Source organism: Phyllobates terribilis, unplaced genomic scaffold, assembly GCF_046119375.1.
Source record: "Phyllobates terribilis strain yellow unplaced genomic scaffold, ASM4611937v1 Scaffold_9__5_contigs__length_417890890, whole genome shotgun sequence".
Taxonomy (NCBI): domain Eukaryota; kingdom Metazoa; phylum Chordata; class Amphibia; order Anura; family Dendrobatidae; genus Phyllobates; species Phyllobates terribilis.
Genome location: NW_027362769.1, coordinates 86,190,476 through 86,207,058, shown reverse-complemented (window position 1 = coordinate 86,207,058; position 16,583 = coordinate 86,190,476). Strand labels below are relative to the sequence as shown.

The following is a 16,583-nucleotide window of genomic DNA, read 5'->3' as shown; positions in this document are numbered from 1 at the left end:
CTACCTTGCTAGAGGCGGGTATAAGTAGCCCACGTCCCTGAGTGTACCGTGTGGTGCTCACCCGTATGGCCGGTGACTCGGGGCCTTCTAGTAGCTTCCGCTCCATGACGGCGGTGCTGGTCCCATGCGTGTGACCGTGCCTTCGGGTTTCTTGGCCAGAGGACCTGAAATCCCCTGCCTGACGGATTCTGCTGCTGGGTAGGAGTTAGTCCCCACAGCCTCGGACTCCGGGTCCGGTAAGAAATCTTCTCAGTCAGGGCGAGCTCTGCAGCTGCCAGCCCCTGACTCCTTGTAACACTGCTCCCACAGAGCTCCTGTTGTTTCTTCCTATGCTGCTTCTCTTCTCTACTTCTGGCATGGCCCAGGAGCTGGGCCCAGCCGGAGCCACAGCTCCCTGTCAGCCCTCCTGGCTGCACTCTCCCTCTGAACTCCCTAACCCTGCCTCAGCCCCAGGTTTATATAGGGGAAGTCCTTCCCCTCCCAGGACTGGGCAGGAGGTGTGGCATGCATAGGATTCCTGACCAAGAGACCTCCCACCTGCTCTCAGACATAACATTGCTTGTTACTGTGGAAACCAGACCCCTGGGGTGCCACAAATGCGGTTACGAAACCGCCGCTGCAGGGCAGACCGCTGAGGCCGGTGGTACAGTTGTGCAGCGTGGGTAGTATAACCCCCAACGGGAGGGGTATGGCCTCAGGGCAGCGGACGTGGATGATGGGGATGGTAGAATTGCACGCAGGCACCAGGAACCACTCAGAGACGGTGCGGTGTAGTTCAGGGTCTTTACTGGTGACAAAGATAGACCCTCCCGGGAGTACTGGCTAGCGGTCGGGGTCTGGTCAGTCCGTGAGCAGACAGGATCTCCTCTGGCCAGGCGGAGTTGTAGGCCTCCCCAACTAACTGTACTCTTCTTGGCTACCTTGCTAGAAGCGGGTAAAAGTAGCCCACGTCCCTGAGTGTACCGTGTGGTGCTCACCCGTATGGCCGGTGACTCGGGGCCTTCTGGTAGCCTCCGCTCCACGACGGCGGTGCTGGTCCCTTGCGTGTGACCGTGCCTTCGGGTTTCTTGGCCAGAGGACCTGAAATCCCCTGCCGGTCGGTTTCTGCTGCTGGGTATGGAACAGTCCCCACAGCCTCGGACTCCGTGTCCGGTGAGATCTCTTCAGCCAAGGCGAGCTATCTAGCTTCCAGCCTCTGGCACTCACTCCTGCTCCTACAGGGCTCCTGTTGTCACTTTCCCTGCAACTGCTCCACACCAGACCAGACTGTGTCTCTGTCTCTGTCTGTGTTCTCCCCTAACCCCACCTCAGCCCCAGTTTATATAAGGGAAGTTCTTCCCCTCCCAGGACTGGGCAGGAGGTGTGGCATGCTTAGGATTCCTGACCAGGAGACCTCCCACCTGCTCACAGACGTAATATTGCTATTACTGTGGTAACCAGAACCCTGGGGTGCCACATTCCCCCCTAGTAAAATTTAGTACTCCGGGACTAAACATATTTTTGAAAACATAACAGGGTATAAACAGGAACAATACAATAAGGAAAAACATGTTAAAGTGGTCACGGCGTGTCCGCAACCGGGTGCAATTTTTGAAGCAAAAGGGTGTCCATTTCACCAAAGAACAGTGAGCCGTAACCAGGTAGGGGTCTGTCCTGCCCCGAGTCTTTAACAGTCTTTAGTCCGTTCCTGGGTTACGCTCCAAACATATATACAATAAAGTTCTAGTAAATCCACAAAAGATACCTATAAAATAACTGGAAAAACATAATTATTTACAAGCAACAGTAAACAGGTAAATATTAATAAAACAGTCTAAACACTTTAGATCCTCCAACGTACGGGCAACTGGCCTCTAGTGGCTCTAGTGGACCTACGGAGCTCACTAACTGGTCCTGCACTACAGGGTGCAGGAGCTGTTAAAGGTAAGCTGGGCAGCTGTCTACGGACTCTTTGGCTCACTAGGGGCACGGCAGGCTCACTATAAGCAGAGGGTCGATTCTCCTGGTCTGCTTGTGTGGGGTCTTCTGCTTCCTGGACCGGCTGCTCTTCCAGCTCTACCTGTTTTTCCGTAGGCACTTGGGATGCTGGCTGGAGGAAGGTGAGGACGGGTACCACAACAGCGCCATTTACTTGTGTCCAAGACCGAGGGAAGTCTCCGAGTACAGTACTGACCATCTCTTCCCTTTTCTCTGCGGGTCGAGGGTTTTCTTGATCTTCTTCAGGGTTTCGTAGCTGCTCGGGACACTTCTTCAGGTGATCTCAGGAGACAGTGGCTGTGGTTTCTCCTCCATCCTTACTGATTGTGCAGACTTTCGGGTTTTCATGGCTTGAGGGCAGTACGGTGTACGGGTCCTTCTCCCACTGGTCGTCCAACTTGTGGAGCCGTCTTTTCCTCTTCAAGACCTGCTCTCCAGGTACCAGGGGAACAGCGGGAGCATACTGGTTGTACGTCTTCTCCTGTCTTTCTCTTGCTTGACAGAGACTTCGCTCAACGCTCTCCTGTACTTTCCGGTACTGCAGCTGCCTCTCTGTGTCCCAGTCTGCTTCTGGTGAAGTGTCCTCGGGTGTCAGGACTCCCATATCCAGATCAACAGGCAGCTTACCAGGTCTTGCTCTCATTAGGTAAGCCGGGGTACAGTTGGTAGAACCTACTGGGATGTGGTTGTATAGGTCCACCAGATCAGGCAGTTTCTCAGGCCACAGACTGCGTTCTTCCAGGGGCAATGTTTTCAGAAGGTCTATCACCACCTGGTTCATCTTCTCGCAGAGTCCATTGGTTTGCGGATGATAGGGTGTTGTTCTTATCTTCCGGCAGCCATACAGAGTGCAGAACTCCTGGAAGACTTCCGCTTCAAAGGCAGGTCCTTGGTCTGTCAGCACCTGCTCTGGGTATCTGTGTGGACGGCAGAAGTGCTGCTGGAAGGCTCTAGCTGCTGTTTGAGCCGTTAAGTCCTTGACGGGGACTACAACCAAGAACCGGGAGTAGTGATCCACGATGGTTAACGCATAGACGTAGCCACTTCTGCTGGGGGTCAGTTTTACATGGTCCAAGGCTACCAGTTCCAACGGCTGCCTGGTGATGATGGACTGCAGGGGGGTCTTCTGGCTGGCACGGTCCTTCCTTCTTAGGGTGCATGGGCCACAGTCTCTGCACCACCTCTCGATGGTTCCTCTCATGGTTACCCAGTGGAACCGCCCGCGCAGCAGGAACTCCAGCTTCTTCCATCCGAAGTGCCCAGCTCCGTCGTGGTATGCCTCCAGTACCATAGCCGCGTCTCTTCTTGGCACCACTACTTGCCAGATCAGTTCATGCGTCCGGGAGTTAACCATTCTGCGGCACAACTTCCCCTTGTAAAGGAACAGTCGACTCTTCTCAGCCCACAGTTGCTTGGTCTCCTACTGGAGCGTCTGGGTCAAGGCGGGCATCTGGCCGAGTCAGCATCTCCTTCACCAGTCGGACGGCGGGGTCACTGTCTTGCGTTTCTGCCCAGTTGTAATGAGGTAAGGGGTTGAACGTAGCGGATTGCTTACCCCTTACACGGTGGGAATACTGGGTAGTCCCATGACGGTGAAACGCGGGGAGTTCAACTTCTTCCAGTTCCCCTGGATCTTCCCCTACGTCCGGTAGGTTTGGCATTCTGGACAAGGCATCCGCGTTGGTATTGGAGCGTCCTGCCCGGTATTTGATCGTGAACTCATAGTTGGTCAGGCGGGCCATCCATCTCTGCTCCAGGGCACCGAGTCTTGCAGTGTCCAGGTGTGTCAACGGGTTGTTATCCGTGTACACGGTGAACCGGGAAGAAGCGAGGTAGTGCTTAAAGCGTTCGGTGACTGCCCACACTACTGCCGGGAACTCTAGCTTGAATGAGCTGTAATTCTCAGGGTTTCTTTCGGTGGGTCGCAGTTTTCGGCTGGCGTAAGCAATTACCCGTTCTCTCCCCTGCTGGATCTGGGACAGTACGGCTCCTAGCCCGATGTTACTTGCGTCGGTGTAGAGGATAAAGGGCTGGCTGTAATCAGGGTACGCCAGGATTTCATCCCCCGTGAGGGCCATCTTCAGCTGGCGGAAGGACTCTTCTTCCAGCTTCTCCCATCTGAAGGGCGGCTTCTGGTTCTTGGCCTTCCTGGACTGGCCTATCAGGAGGTCCTGCATAGGAGCTGCCTTTTTGGTGAAACCGGGAATGAATCTTCGGTAGTAGCCTACCAACCCGAGGAACTGCCGCACTTCCTTTACGCTGGAGGGTCTTGGCCATTCCTTAATCGCGGTGATCTTATCAGGGTCGGGAGCCACTCCGTCAGCACTCACCACGTGTCCCAGGTACTGCACTTTTGGTTTTAGCAGGTGACACTTCGATGGTTTCACCTTCAGACCGTAGTTTGCCAGGGCTTCAAACACTTCCGCCAGGTGTTTCAGGTGGTCCTCGTAGGTTTTGGAATAAACTATAACATCGTCCAGGTACAGCAGGACCGTCTCAAAGTTCCGGTGTCCCAGACAGCATTCCATCAATCGTTGGAAGGTTCCTGGTGCGTTGCAGAGTCCGAACGGCATGCAGGTAAACTCGCTAAGTCCCATCGGGGTGGTGAATGCGGTCTTCTCCCGGTCCGCCTCTGCTACAGGAACCTGCCAGTACCCGCTAGTGAGATCCAAAGTGGAGAAGAAGTTAGCAGATTTTAAAGCAGCCAAAGACTCCTCTATCCTTGGTAAGGGGTACGCATCTTTGTGTGTGATACGGTTGATTTTCCGGTAATCTACACACATTCTCATAGTGTTGTCTTTCTTTTTAACCAAGACTAGTGGAGCTGCCCAGGGGCTACAGCTATCCCTGATTACCCCAGCCTCCTTCATGTCTCTAAGCATCCCCTTGGCGTGTTGGTAATGTGCAGGGGGTACGGGACGATACCTCTCTTTTATAGGAGGATGGTCTCCCGTGGGGATGTGATGTTCCACTCCCTTCACTCGCCCGAAGTCTAGCGGGTGTTTACTGAACACTCTCTCGTATTCCTGGATCACCCGGTAGACTCCCTGCTTTTGGTGAGCGGGTGTGGAGTCAGTACCCAAATGCAGTTGCTGACACCAGTCCTCCATTTGTTGCTTAGAGCCGTTACCTTCCTCTGGATGAGATGGAGGCAAGGGTTCCACAGACTGTACAGAATTTTGGTTGATGGTATACAATTTGGCTAGCGTAGCATACCGGGGCAGGTACACTTCCGTCTTCCCAATATTTATTATGCGAACGGGCACCCTCCCATGGCGTACATCAACCACCCCCCGTGCCGTCAAAATGGTGGGCCTACTATCTGAGTAGACTGGTTCTACCATTGCCTGGTAATCTCTACCTCTCAGACCAATAGCGGCCCGGCACCAAATCATCATTTCACTTTTCGGGGGCATGGCAATAGGGAAAGGGTCACACATTCTCACGCTACCAATCTCACCACCGGAGAGTTCCACCTGTTGCCGTCGCATCAGTGCCCGGATCTCTTTTTGGAGCACTCGCTGCTGGCCGGAGCTGGCGTTCTTGGCAACCTGCTGTAAAATGAGAATCACCTCTGCAAGACAATTTTCAATCACATTAGTTCCTAGAGTTATCTTTGGGTGACTCTCGCGCTTGTCAATGTCTACAATGATCAGTCCCTGTGCTGCCAGTTCGACTTTACCGATTTTAATGGTCATGTCTTTAAATCCGATCTGTGGCACGGGCTGACCATTGCTGGCGATGATACTCAAGTCGTCGTCTGGGTAGCGGGTTATATCCGAGTCATTCCAGTACTGCTTGAAGAGCACGTACGGGATGGTGGTGACCTGTGACCCGGTGTCAAGTAGGGCACTCATAGGAATGCCATCCAGTACCACAGGCAAGACTGGACGTCCTCCCACGTATTTGCCATGCCAGTTCGATGGGCCTGGTGATCTTATTCCTAGGGGTTGGCCCTCTACTCCAGGTTGTGCCAGTTTTAAAGGACAGTACCTTGCCATATGTCCGGGTTGATTGCAGCGGCGGCAGATGGGTTGTCCGTCCTCATTGTATCGGTCGCTGGGTCTTCCTCTGGCCGGTGGGGTCCTCCTTGGTCGGCGCCACGGGATATCCTCCGGTCTGGATGCCAGCTGGATCTTCCCTGGAGTAGAAACCTGTAAAGACTGCACAGTTCGGGTTAGCGCGGCAACGCTTTTAGTTAGCTCTTGGACCTGATGGTGCAGGTCTGTAGCCGGGTCATTGTTTAAAGCCTGCGCATCAGCTCCCACAGGCCCTGCCGACAAGGGCGCCGCCTCCTGGTGGTAAGTGGTAGCAGGGCGTTTGTGGGTCACAGCGCCACCTGGTGCCGGTTCTCGGAGCACCCGGATGGCTCTGTCCTTGAACTGTGCAAAGTCCAGATGAGGGTCCTGTAAGGCCATTGCCCGCAACTGGGTTCGGTTGGCATTGCAATGTAGACCCTCTATAAATTGTTCAGTCAACAGCTTGTCTTCATTTCCCACGCCGTCAGGGTCGGCCTGCTTAATGGCTCTCAGGGCCTCTTGTAGGTTTAGTGCATAGTCCCTTATATTCTCATGTGCTCGCTGCTTGCACCCGTAGAATCTAAGCTTGATCTCGGCTGAGGTACGGGTATCAAAGGTGTCCTTCAGCCGGGCTAGTATCTCTGCGACAGTCCTCCTCCTCCCAAGTGGCCAGGACTTTACCTCCCTTTGGGCTGCCCCTGTTAATTGAGCCACCAGGATGCTCACTTTTTGCTCTTCTGTGAGGGGGTACACCTGGAAGAGGCCATCCAGCCTTTCTCTGAAGTCATTTAGGGTATGTGACTCCCCTGAGTACTGGGGTAGCCAGGCTGCCCCCGGGATATAGGGCATGGTGAAAGGCATGACTGCCGCAGCGGTGGTGCTGGCGGTGGCTGTGGCAGTGAAGCTCTCCTCCGTATCCGACATCCTCCTCCCCCCTAGTGGACCGTGGCCTACCTTGCGATGATCCTCTTCCGTAGGCCGCGGCTCCGCAGTGGATCGTCAGGGTTGAGGACCTTCCGTCGCGCTCCTGTGACGTCGGCATCTGCTGGGCTCCTTCCAGGACCTTACGCAACGTCCGGACGTGAGGCGGGGCTTCAGTTCTCGCGCGCTTTCAGAGTCCACGCCCCTCTTCTTCTCGCGCGGCGTCCTCGAGATGGCGTCCAATGGCGGGAAAACTCCACGGATGGCGGGAAGAAGGCAAAAGATGGCGTCGGATGGCGGGAATCTTCACCACAGGTAAGTTTAACAGTCTTTTTCAGGCACGCAGTTCCCGGTGGTTGCGGGCACGAGATCCTGCCGACTATGCCAAAGGTTGACGCGCCCCCTGGGCCATGTTTGGGGAATACCCGGAGCCGGATCTGTTGGGGGTGGTAGTCCTCGTGGCGGTGACCCGGTCCGTGCCCAGGGTGTCAAACTAAGTGGCGATGTTTTTAGTGGCAGATGTGATATTGTTCGACTACGCCACCCGTTGAATGCGGTTACGAAACCGCCGCTGCAGGGCAGACCGCTGAGGCCGGTGGTACAGTTGTGCAGCGTGGGTAGTATAACCCCCAACGGGAGGGGTATGGCCTCAGGGCAGCGGACGTGGATGATGCGGATGGTAGAATTGCACGCAGGCACCAGGAACCACTCAGAGACGGTGCGGTGTAGTTCAGGGTCTTTACTGGTGACAAAGATAGACCCTCCCGGGAGTACTGGCTAGCGGTCGGGGTCTGGTCAGTCCGTGAGCAGACAGGATCTCCCCTGGCCAGGCGGAGTTGTAGGCCTCCCCAACTAACTGTACTCTTCTTGGCTACCTTGCTAGAAGCGGGTAAAAGTAGCCCACGTCCCTGAGTGTACCGTGTGGTGCTCACCCGTATGGCCGGTGACTCGGGGCCTTCTGGTAGCCTCCGCTCCACGACGGTGGTGCTGGTCCCTTGCGTGTGACCGTGCCTTCGGGTTTCTTGGCCAGAGGACCTGAAATCCCCTGCCGGTCGGTTTCTGCTGCTGGGTATGGAACAGTCCCCACAGCCTCGGACTCCGTGTCCGGTGAGATCTCTTCAGCCAAGGCGAGCTATCTAGCTTCCAGCCTCTGGCACTCACTCCTGCTCCTACAGGGCTCCTGTTGTCACTTTCCCTGCAACTGCTCCACACCAGACCAGACTGTGTCTCTGTCTCTGTCTGTGTTCTCCCCTAACCCCACCTCAGCCCCAGTTTATATAGGGGAAGTTCTTCCCCTCCCAGGACTGGGCAGGAGGTGTGGCATGCTTAGGATTCCTGACCAGGAGACCTCCCACCTGCTCACAGACGTAATATTGCTATTACTGTGGTAACCAGAACCCTGGGGTGCCACATAGTGAATATTCATAAGCTTTAAAAGGGGGCAACCTGACCACCGAGCACATCAGGAGCCGTGCTGCGGCTACAGTGTGTGCGCTATTAAGGAGAGTGAATGGTCACTGCTCCCCACGCACACAGTCCCGGCGTAGGAAGCAGTGGGCATGGGGAGCAGTGAATATTCATTTTCTTTAGCAGCAGACACAGGGTAGGCTGCAGCAGGTGGCTGTTGCCTCTTGTGTCCTGCTCCTCCACCGCTGCCGCTCCCCCCAAGCCCCACCACCACCCACAGTATATAGTATATACTATGGTTAGTATTCCGACTATAAGTCCCCCCCCCTAATTTCCTCCAAAATTTTGGAGGAAAAAAGTGTGTCTTATAGTCCGAAAAATACGGTATGTAAAAATCATACAATGTGACTTTCTGTTTTTTATTTTTAGATTCGGTCTCTCACAGGTGAAGTGTACCTATGATAAAAATTACACATCTCTCCATTCTTTGTAGGTGGAATAACTTGCAAAATAGGCAGCGTATCAAATATTTATTTCCCCCATTGTATATGTATAAAGGATGTGTACGCTGCATTTATGGAACAGGCTCAGGTGCTATGCAAGCTCCATATAGTGTGGGAGTGTGGGTGCCAACTGTATTATCGAGCTGGCACCCGGGTCTAACTGCTGTGGTTGGAACAACATAATCTCTACTTTTTTTGTCACTTGACTTTACCTAAAAAGAAATCAGAAAGTTTCCTGGCTGTCAATGTGGCACAAAAAAACTTCAAAAACTACTAAAAACTGCATAAATTGTATCATAACTGTAGTGACCCCCTAGGACAAAGTTTGTCATTTTTACTGTAAAGTGAACTACATAAAAACAAAACCCAAACAATAAAAAAGTGTAATTTTTTTTCTTCTTCCTGCAGAAAACAGCCATCATACAGTTATGTTGATGGAAAAAGATAAACAAATTATAGATCTTAGAAGGCGCTCACTGGGATTATGTCACCAAAGGGACTTTATAAACCTTCTATTGGCCAGTGAGGTTATTAACGGTTGTCTGAGGAATGTTCTGCACGCTGCATGCACTTGGGCACAGAAATCATCAATATCCACTGTCAAACAATGACATTTCAGGTGTGCTTGTTGGGAGACAAGTCTGGAGATGCTGCAGGCCATGGAACATGCAACGTTGAACAGTGCTAACATCCCAGCTTACACGCGTTGCGATCTTCTGGAGTGATAACCTAACATCTCTCAGTTCTAGGATTCTGTCCATTTCAGTTTGCGACAAGGGGCAATAACTGTCACGTCAACAAACAGGAGGCATCACACAATCATCCCACAAGATGTGATCTGAGTTTTGAGGTTTGATGTGGCTAAAAAAAATGGAGGCTTTAACCCATTTCTGATTTCTTTTGTAATAGGTGCAGCACTCACATCCCCACCTCTGACATTGTGCCAACAATGGCCCCCATGGCCAAAATCTTATAACACCTATGAAACCCTAATAATACAACCATTATGCCTAATGATATGCATAAATGTATAATGTAGTAGTCTTACACTGACAGGCACAATACATTGCCATAGTGAAATGACAAGAATGATCAGACTCATATGTTCAATTCCAAGCAGCCTCCCTCCCCCCCAAAAAAAATAACCTCCAAAATTTGTCAAAATAAAAAATGCCTGCCAAAAAAAACATTTTCCACTTTCCACTGTATATTGTTTTATTTTATAAAAAAATAAAAAGTAATAAAAAGAAAGACATAATTGGCATCACTGCACTAGTAATGACCAGAGCTATACATTGATTCCACTATTTAAAGGAGTTGTCTGATCTCAGAAGAAAATTCTGGAGTCACTCTATGTGACTATTGACTGTTGAATCGTGACAGTATGCTATGTGCACACTGTGAATGTTCCCTTGTATTACCCATGGGGTGGGCTGTCATGTGACTGGATGTATGCGATTTGCATACTTGCAGTCACATGCCAACTAGACTCCTTCTCCTCTCTCTATTCTCTTCTACTGAGAGAAGCTGGGTGAGGCTAGTTGGCATATGACTGCAAGTACCCAAATTGCACACATCCAGTCACGTTACTGACCACCCACACAGGGTATACTAGTAGTGACTTGTATTAGTGTGCGCATTGCACATTGTCACAATTCGGCACTCTGCATAGAGTGATTGCTGACTTTTCTTCTGAGACTGGATAACATCTGTAAAGCATAACCATACTTTCAAGTAACTTTTCTGCACAATTGAGAAAACTGAATTTACATGAAGGTAGATATGTAAAATAAAAAATTAAATCAATAATGTACATAAGCAGTAAGTAATGTAATGGCCGCAAACTTGGTATATGAAGACATAAATATATGAATAAAATTCATGCACACCAAAGTTAAAATGTATTATCCAATAACATGTGTCCATACCTTCATATTACTATTTTCATTATAATATTACCAACATTACACATTTTTGTATGATTCATTTGCGCTGATCCTCCACTGGTCCCGGCTGATGTCGCTTTCCTTATCCACACTGCCCTTGTTTTTCTGAACTATTTTATGTAATTCCTAATAAAGATGAATTAATTTTTCCTTTGGTATGTATGAACTAAATTTATAAGTTTCAAGTAACTTTTCAGAAGAAGCCGTCCTATACATGATGAATAATAACACTATATCTGGCAATATTACAACTTATAGCCTTAGACCACATTCACATGTTCAGTATTTGGTCAGTATTTTACCTCAGTACTTTTAAGCCAAAACCAGAGGTGGGTGATAAATACAGAAGTGGTGACGTGTTTCTATTATACTTTTCCTCTGATTCTTCCACTCCTGGTTTTTGCTTACAAATACTCATGTAAAATACTGACCAAATACTAAATGTGTGAACAAGTGTTCCCATCAGCAGCCCTTTCTCTTAATTGGCAATTGACTCTGAGCTGGTGGGAGGAGACAAGCTGCTGTGATGTCTCTTATACAAAGCACTGCACAGCACACAGTGATGGATTCCTGCTCTTCTTTCCTTTTATATACATAGAGACAAGCAGCAGCAGCAGCATGGAACACATTATAAAGCGGTGCTGAGCTGCCTGGATGTGAATCAAGTTCTAGGGTGAGGTAAAAGACTTGTTAGAGAGCTCAGCTCAATCAGTGTCTCCCTCTCCTTGTTTCTTGAATGTGTTCCTCTCTCCATAGAGTATAATGGGCAGTGTCACTTAACATCACAGTTGGCAATCTTGTCTAAACAAGATGGACTTCAGCTGTTTTTTTAAAGAGTGGATGTAAAGTTCAGACGGCAAGGAGGAAGAAGTATCTTATAAGTGGGGAAAGAAGCAGATGTCTCTGATCAGATGTATTACAAAGTTTCTTAAATTTACCTTTATTATTGATTTGTGAAAAATGTGTTGAAAGTAAAGTAAAGTAAACGTCTTACAAAATATTAAAATAACAAGAATGGCAGAATTGCTATTTTGTGTTCATCCTATCTACTGGCTATTAAATTACCTTCAATCGGCAATCATTTAGCCAATCTGGAGTTGTTTCATAGTTGCCACCAATTAATGTAAACCTACCTTAAGTGAGTGAAGACTGTGTAGACAGTGGTGTATAAGTGGGGAAGGGACTAAATGGAAGCTGCTAAAGGCTATGGCCCTGATTCATCATTTTCTTTATGCCTTTTTTTTGGTTTGTTTTATGTGTTTTGTGCCTTTTTTGTTTGCACCCAATTCATTTTTCTTTTTGAGACATTTTTGCTCCCCTGTTTTTTTATGTTATCTGCTCAGTAGGCAGAGTCTAGCAATTCCAGATGTTTTCACTTTTTAAAAGTTGCAAAATTTGGCTCAACTTTTTTTTATGTATTTTTGAGTATGCAATCATTTTTGCGCAATTTTTTGCGATTTTGGTACCAGGAATCGCAAAAACAGAGAAAGGCAGAAAGCCCTTTTTTTTTTACTTTGAGTCAAATTCAGGAAACACATGCGCCATTTTGATGAATTTAACATCAAAAAAGGAAAGTTACTTTAAAAAAATGCAAATGATGAATGTTCACATTTTCATACAGCTTGTCTACAATTTAATTATTGTGTAAAAAGGATTTGATGCATTAAAGGGAATTTCAATTTTGGGGCCAAATTATTTTTTTTCTTAAATACATGTATTTGGAGCTAAAAATCATATTTGAAATTGGGTTTAATTAAAATGGTTATGATACAAGAGAAAACAGAGGGGCCACACTGATTATTTAGGAGTTTGCCTGGGTGTCGATTTATAAAAAAGTTACCGTAAGCTACATCACTCTTGTGATTATTTCCATCAGTGGTAAATTTTGATAAATAAAGTAGATAACTGTGTCTTTAATAATAGAAAACTGTGACTTTTCAATAATACAAGACGTTTCGGCTCATCCCGAGCCTGGTTCACATTTAGTCAGAGTGAGAAGGAATAGGATGTCACCAAGTTAACACCAAGGCGGCTAGCAAAAGAGGAAAAACAAGCTTGACTGCTTCAGGTGAAATGGCAGCTGTATTTTAACCATCACTTTAAATAACTGATGCAAATGGACCCTGAATGGAATAGACAAATGTAATGTACGTTTATGTGAACTTAGCCTTAGGGTATGTGCACACGATGCAGAAATGCTCAGGATTTTTTCCTGAGCGTTTCTGCATCTCTCTGGCAGGAAAAAACGCATGCGGGTTGTGCATGTGGATTGTACATGCGTTTTTCCTGCCAGGGACATGCGGAAATGAAGCGTTCTTCACTTTCATTTCCGCATGCGGGTTGACAAGCGCTTCCCAAGCGATTTTAGCATCACTTGGAAAGTGCTTGTCAACTTTACACTATATAAATCCATGCAACCGACATGGATTTATATAGTGTGTGAATGTCAAAAAATAAAAAATAAATATATACTTTTCCCTCTGATGGCCCCCGGTGTCCTGCTTCGCTCGGTCCCGGCTGCCGGCAGTGAAGACTTTAGGACCTTCCGACGTCAGCGTCACGTGACCCGTCACATGACTCTGATGTCAGCGAAGGTCCTTCTTCATTCAACCCCGAAGTGCCGGGAACCAAGCAGGAGCGCTGCGTGGGCCGTCAGAAGGTGACAATATATATATTTTTTATTTTATTCTTTTTTTTTTTAATGGTACCTGGGTCTGGATGAGAGTCCTCTCATCCACACCCGGGTACCATCCGCACATTAGACCACATGAAAAGCGCATCAACATATACAGTGATGCGGATTCCATGCGGTCTAATGCAAGTCAATGGCGGCAAAAGAGCAGCGTTTCCGCAAAATTAAATGACATGCTGCAGATTTTTGACCGCAGCGTTTACGCTGCGGAAAAATCCGCATCATGGGCACAGCACATGCGGATTTCCATTGGGGAACATTGCTGCCCTTCTACCATGCGTTTTTAATGCGTTTCCGCGGCGTTTACGCAACTGCAAAAACGCCGTGGAAACGCATGAAAAACGCATCGTGTGAACTCAGCCTTAGGCTGCTTGTGGAGTAAACAGTTCAGTGCTGGTCAGGTAGAGACTGTTGACAGTAGAGATGAGCGAATAAATGCTAGTGGAATTAAATTGTATCTAAATTTTACAAAGCTCTGCATTTGCCAAAATGCACATTTTTTTGTATTTCACTTCTGCACTGATTCAGGAAGATCCCGGCAGCTGGACCTTTTTTCTTAACCATAAAAGGCCAGCAAAATGTAAAAAAATCCTTATATTTATGGCACCCTTCACCTCTCCTTCAAGGTTTGATATGCCTGGGAGGGTTCTGCGCATGTGTCCACAGTGGTCACAGCCAATGCCGAGACATCATTACATCACAGCTTGCGCCCTAACCTTTTCGGGTGCATTTGCAGAACCCTTTTGGGCATATCAAACACAGAAGCTCTAGTCTTTCATGACAGACCCAAGAATTTCAGTGTGACTGACAGCGATCCGAAGATGCAATGAGGACTGGAAGGGTGGCGATAAAGAGCAGAGGGGCTGGAGAGGTGAGCGGTAAAGTGAGTATAATGATTTTTTTATTTTTTTTTTACATCCCCAGGACATAATAAGGGGCATTAAATTTGTAGATAACAACTTCTCTGCGAATCAAATTTCCACGTGAACAGGTGAATTCAAATTTTGCTGGATCTGCTCATCTCTAGTTAATGGTGCATAAGTGGGGGGTACAAAGTGCTTTTCTTGACCCAGGTGTTGGCATCACACATGCCACTGGTTTGCACCAGAGTTCACGATTTAGGCCATGGAACCTTGATGAACATCTAAACACGTTCCTAATGTGTTAATAAATGATGTGCAAGGCATGAAACACACATCTTTTTTTTGGCAAAAATTAAGTAAAAATTCTGGATCATTTAGTTTATGTAGCCCTATAATTTCCATTTTGGTACAATGTTAAATATATGACAATAAATATAATACAAATAAAAAAACAGTTTTTGGGTGAATATGCAAGTATTATGTTTATGCGACTATTATTTTCTTATGCAATAATGTGCTTGCAGACGACATTTCAAAATTTCCACAATATTAAGTCATTTTTTTTAAACCACAAAAATGTATAGTGTCAACCTCAGCCCTCAAATACTCGAGGGGATTTCATAGATTCCTGGCTTCTTATAGAGAATGGGAATAGCCTGTACTTACGTGTGAGACATGACTTCTGAAGCGCTGTGTGATCGCTTCCGGGTAAAGATCCAGCATCTGATACTGCTTAGAAATAAGGGGTGTGAGGATAATCCCTAATGCCAGGTGAAGATCGCATCTATTAGATTTTTCAGAAAATGCTTATAATGCATGTATATTATCAGGAGAGCAATGCTGCCATGATTGTCTGCGCTTTCTTCTGTTTATTTGGTTGCTAGGGAGACATGGGGAGAGGCATTAGAAGGCATCACCATTGAAAAGGACGTTGCTTAGCAATGCTGAGGCTTCCAGTGTCAGACACTACAACAGCTCTGCTTTACTCTACCAGCACTGTATTAATTAGTCATTGCCAGGTACCTAGACTGAGGAACAATCACTCCAGCGAAACGGCTGAAATAACAATAATGATCTTTGATATTGCAATTTCACTTCTTATTAGTAATAATTTTCTATGAATGTGCACGATACGGCTGTAGAATTACAGGAATATAACAACGTTGCCAACATTCTAGAACGTTTCCCGGGACCAGTGTTACCCTGTAATACATACTGACAAGCAGAACTTGTTGCAACGTTGTTGTTATAACTTTGTTACAAATGATATACGGTACCTTTGGCTGCTTTGTGTATATTTTGCTTTTTTTCAGCTTGTCTGACATTTCATTTTGCTTTTTTATATTACTTATAAGGCTATGTGCCCACGATGCAGAAATGCTCCGGATTTTTCCTGAGCGTTTCTGCATCTCCCTGGCAGAAAAAACACATGCGGATTGTACATGCGGATTGTACATGCGTTTTCCTTCCAGCGACATGAGGATGTGAAGCGTTCTTCACATGCATTTCCGCATGCGGGTTGTCAAGCGCTTTCCAAGCAATTTTAGCATCACTTGGAAAAGTGCTTGACAACTTGGTCACACTATATAAATCCATGCAACCGGCATGGATTTATATCGTGTGACCAAGTTAGTTAAAAAAAAAGAATAAGAATGGTAAATTTTTTTAAAAAAAGCATATACTCACCTTCCGATGGCCCCTGGTCTCCTTCTCCAGTCTCCCCGGCGGCTCGCGATGGTCTAAAAGGACCTTCCATGACGTCATTTAGTCATGTGACAGGTCACGCGACCGCCAACGTCAGCGTTCGCGTGACACGTCACATGACTAAATTACGTCATGGAAGGTCCTTTTAGACCATCGCGAGCCGCCGGGGAGCCAGTACGCATCACTGAGGAGACCGGGGGCCATCAGAAGGTGAGTATAATGTTTTATTTTTATTTTAAATTCTTTTTTTTTACAGGTACTATGGTACCCAGGTCTGGATGAGAGTGTCCTCTTCTCCAGACCCGGGTACCATCCGCACATTGAATCGCTTAATATCCGCATGTGCACATGTAGTCATGCGGATATTAAGCGATTCAATGGCGGCAAAAACGCTGCGCTTACGCAAAATAATTGGTAGTGCTGTGGATATTTCCGCAATGATAATCCGCAGCGGAAATTTCCGCAGCATGTGCACAGCACATGTGGATTATCATTAGGGAACATTGCAGACCTTCTACCAAGCGTTTTTTAAGCGTTTCTGCGGGGGAATT

At 47.6% G+C, this 16,583-nt stretch overlaps 1 protein-coding gene across 1 annotated transcript in view; it reads right to left on the bottom strand.

Annotated features, from left to right (window-relative positions):
* DRC11 (dynein regulatory complex subunit 11) overlaps positions 1-15,232 on the bottom strand; it is a 330,184-nt gene extending 314,952 nt beyond the window's left edge. The window contains exon 1 of the mRNA XM_073646703.1: positions 14,995-15,232. Within this exon, the coding sequence (XP_073502804.1) occupies positions 14,995-15,005 (11 nt within the window). The 5' untranslated portion in view covers positions 15,006-15,232. The remainder of the gene's footprint in view (positions 1-14,994) is intronic.
* Positions 15,233-16,583: the final 1,351 nt, after the last annotated feature.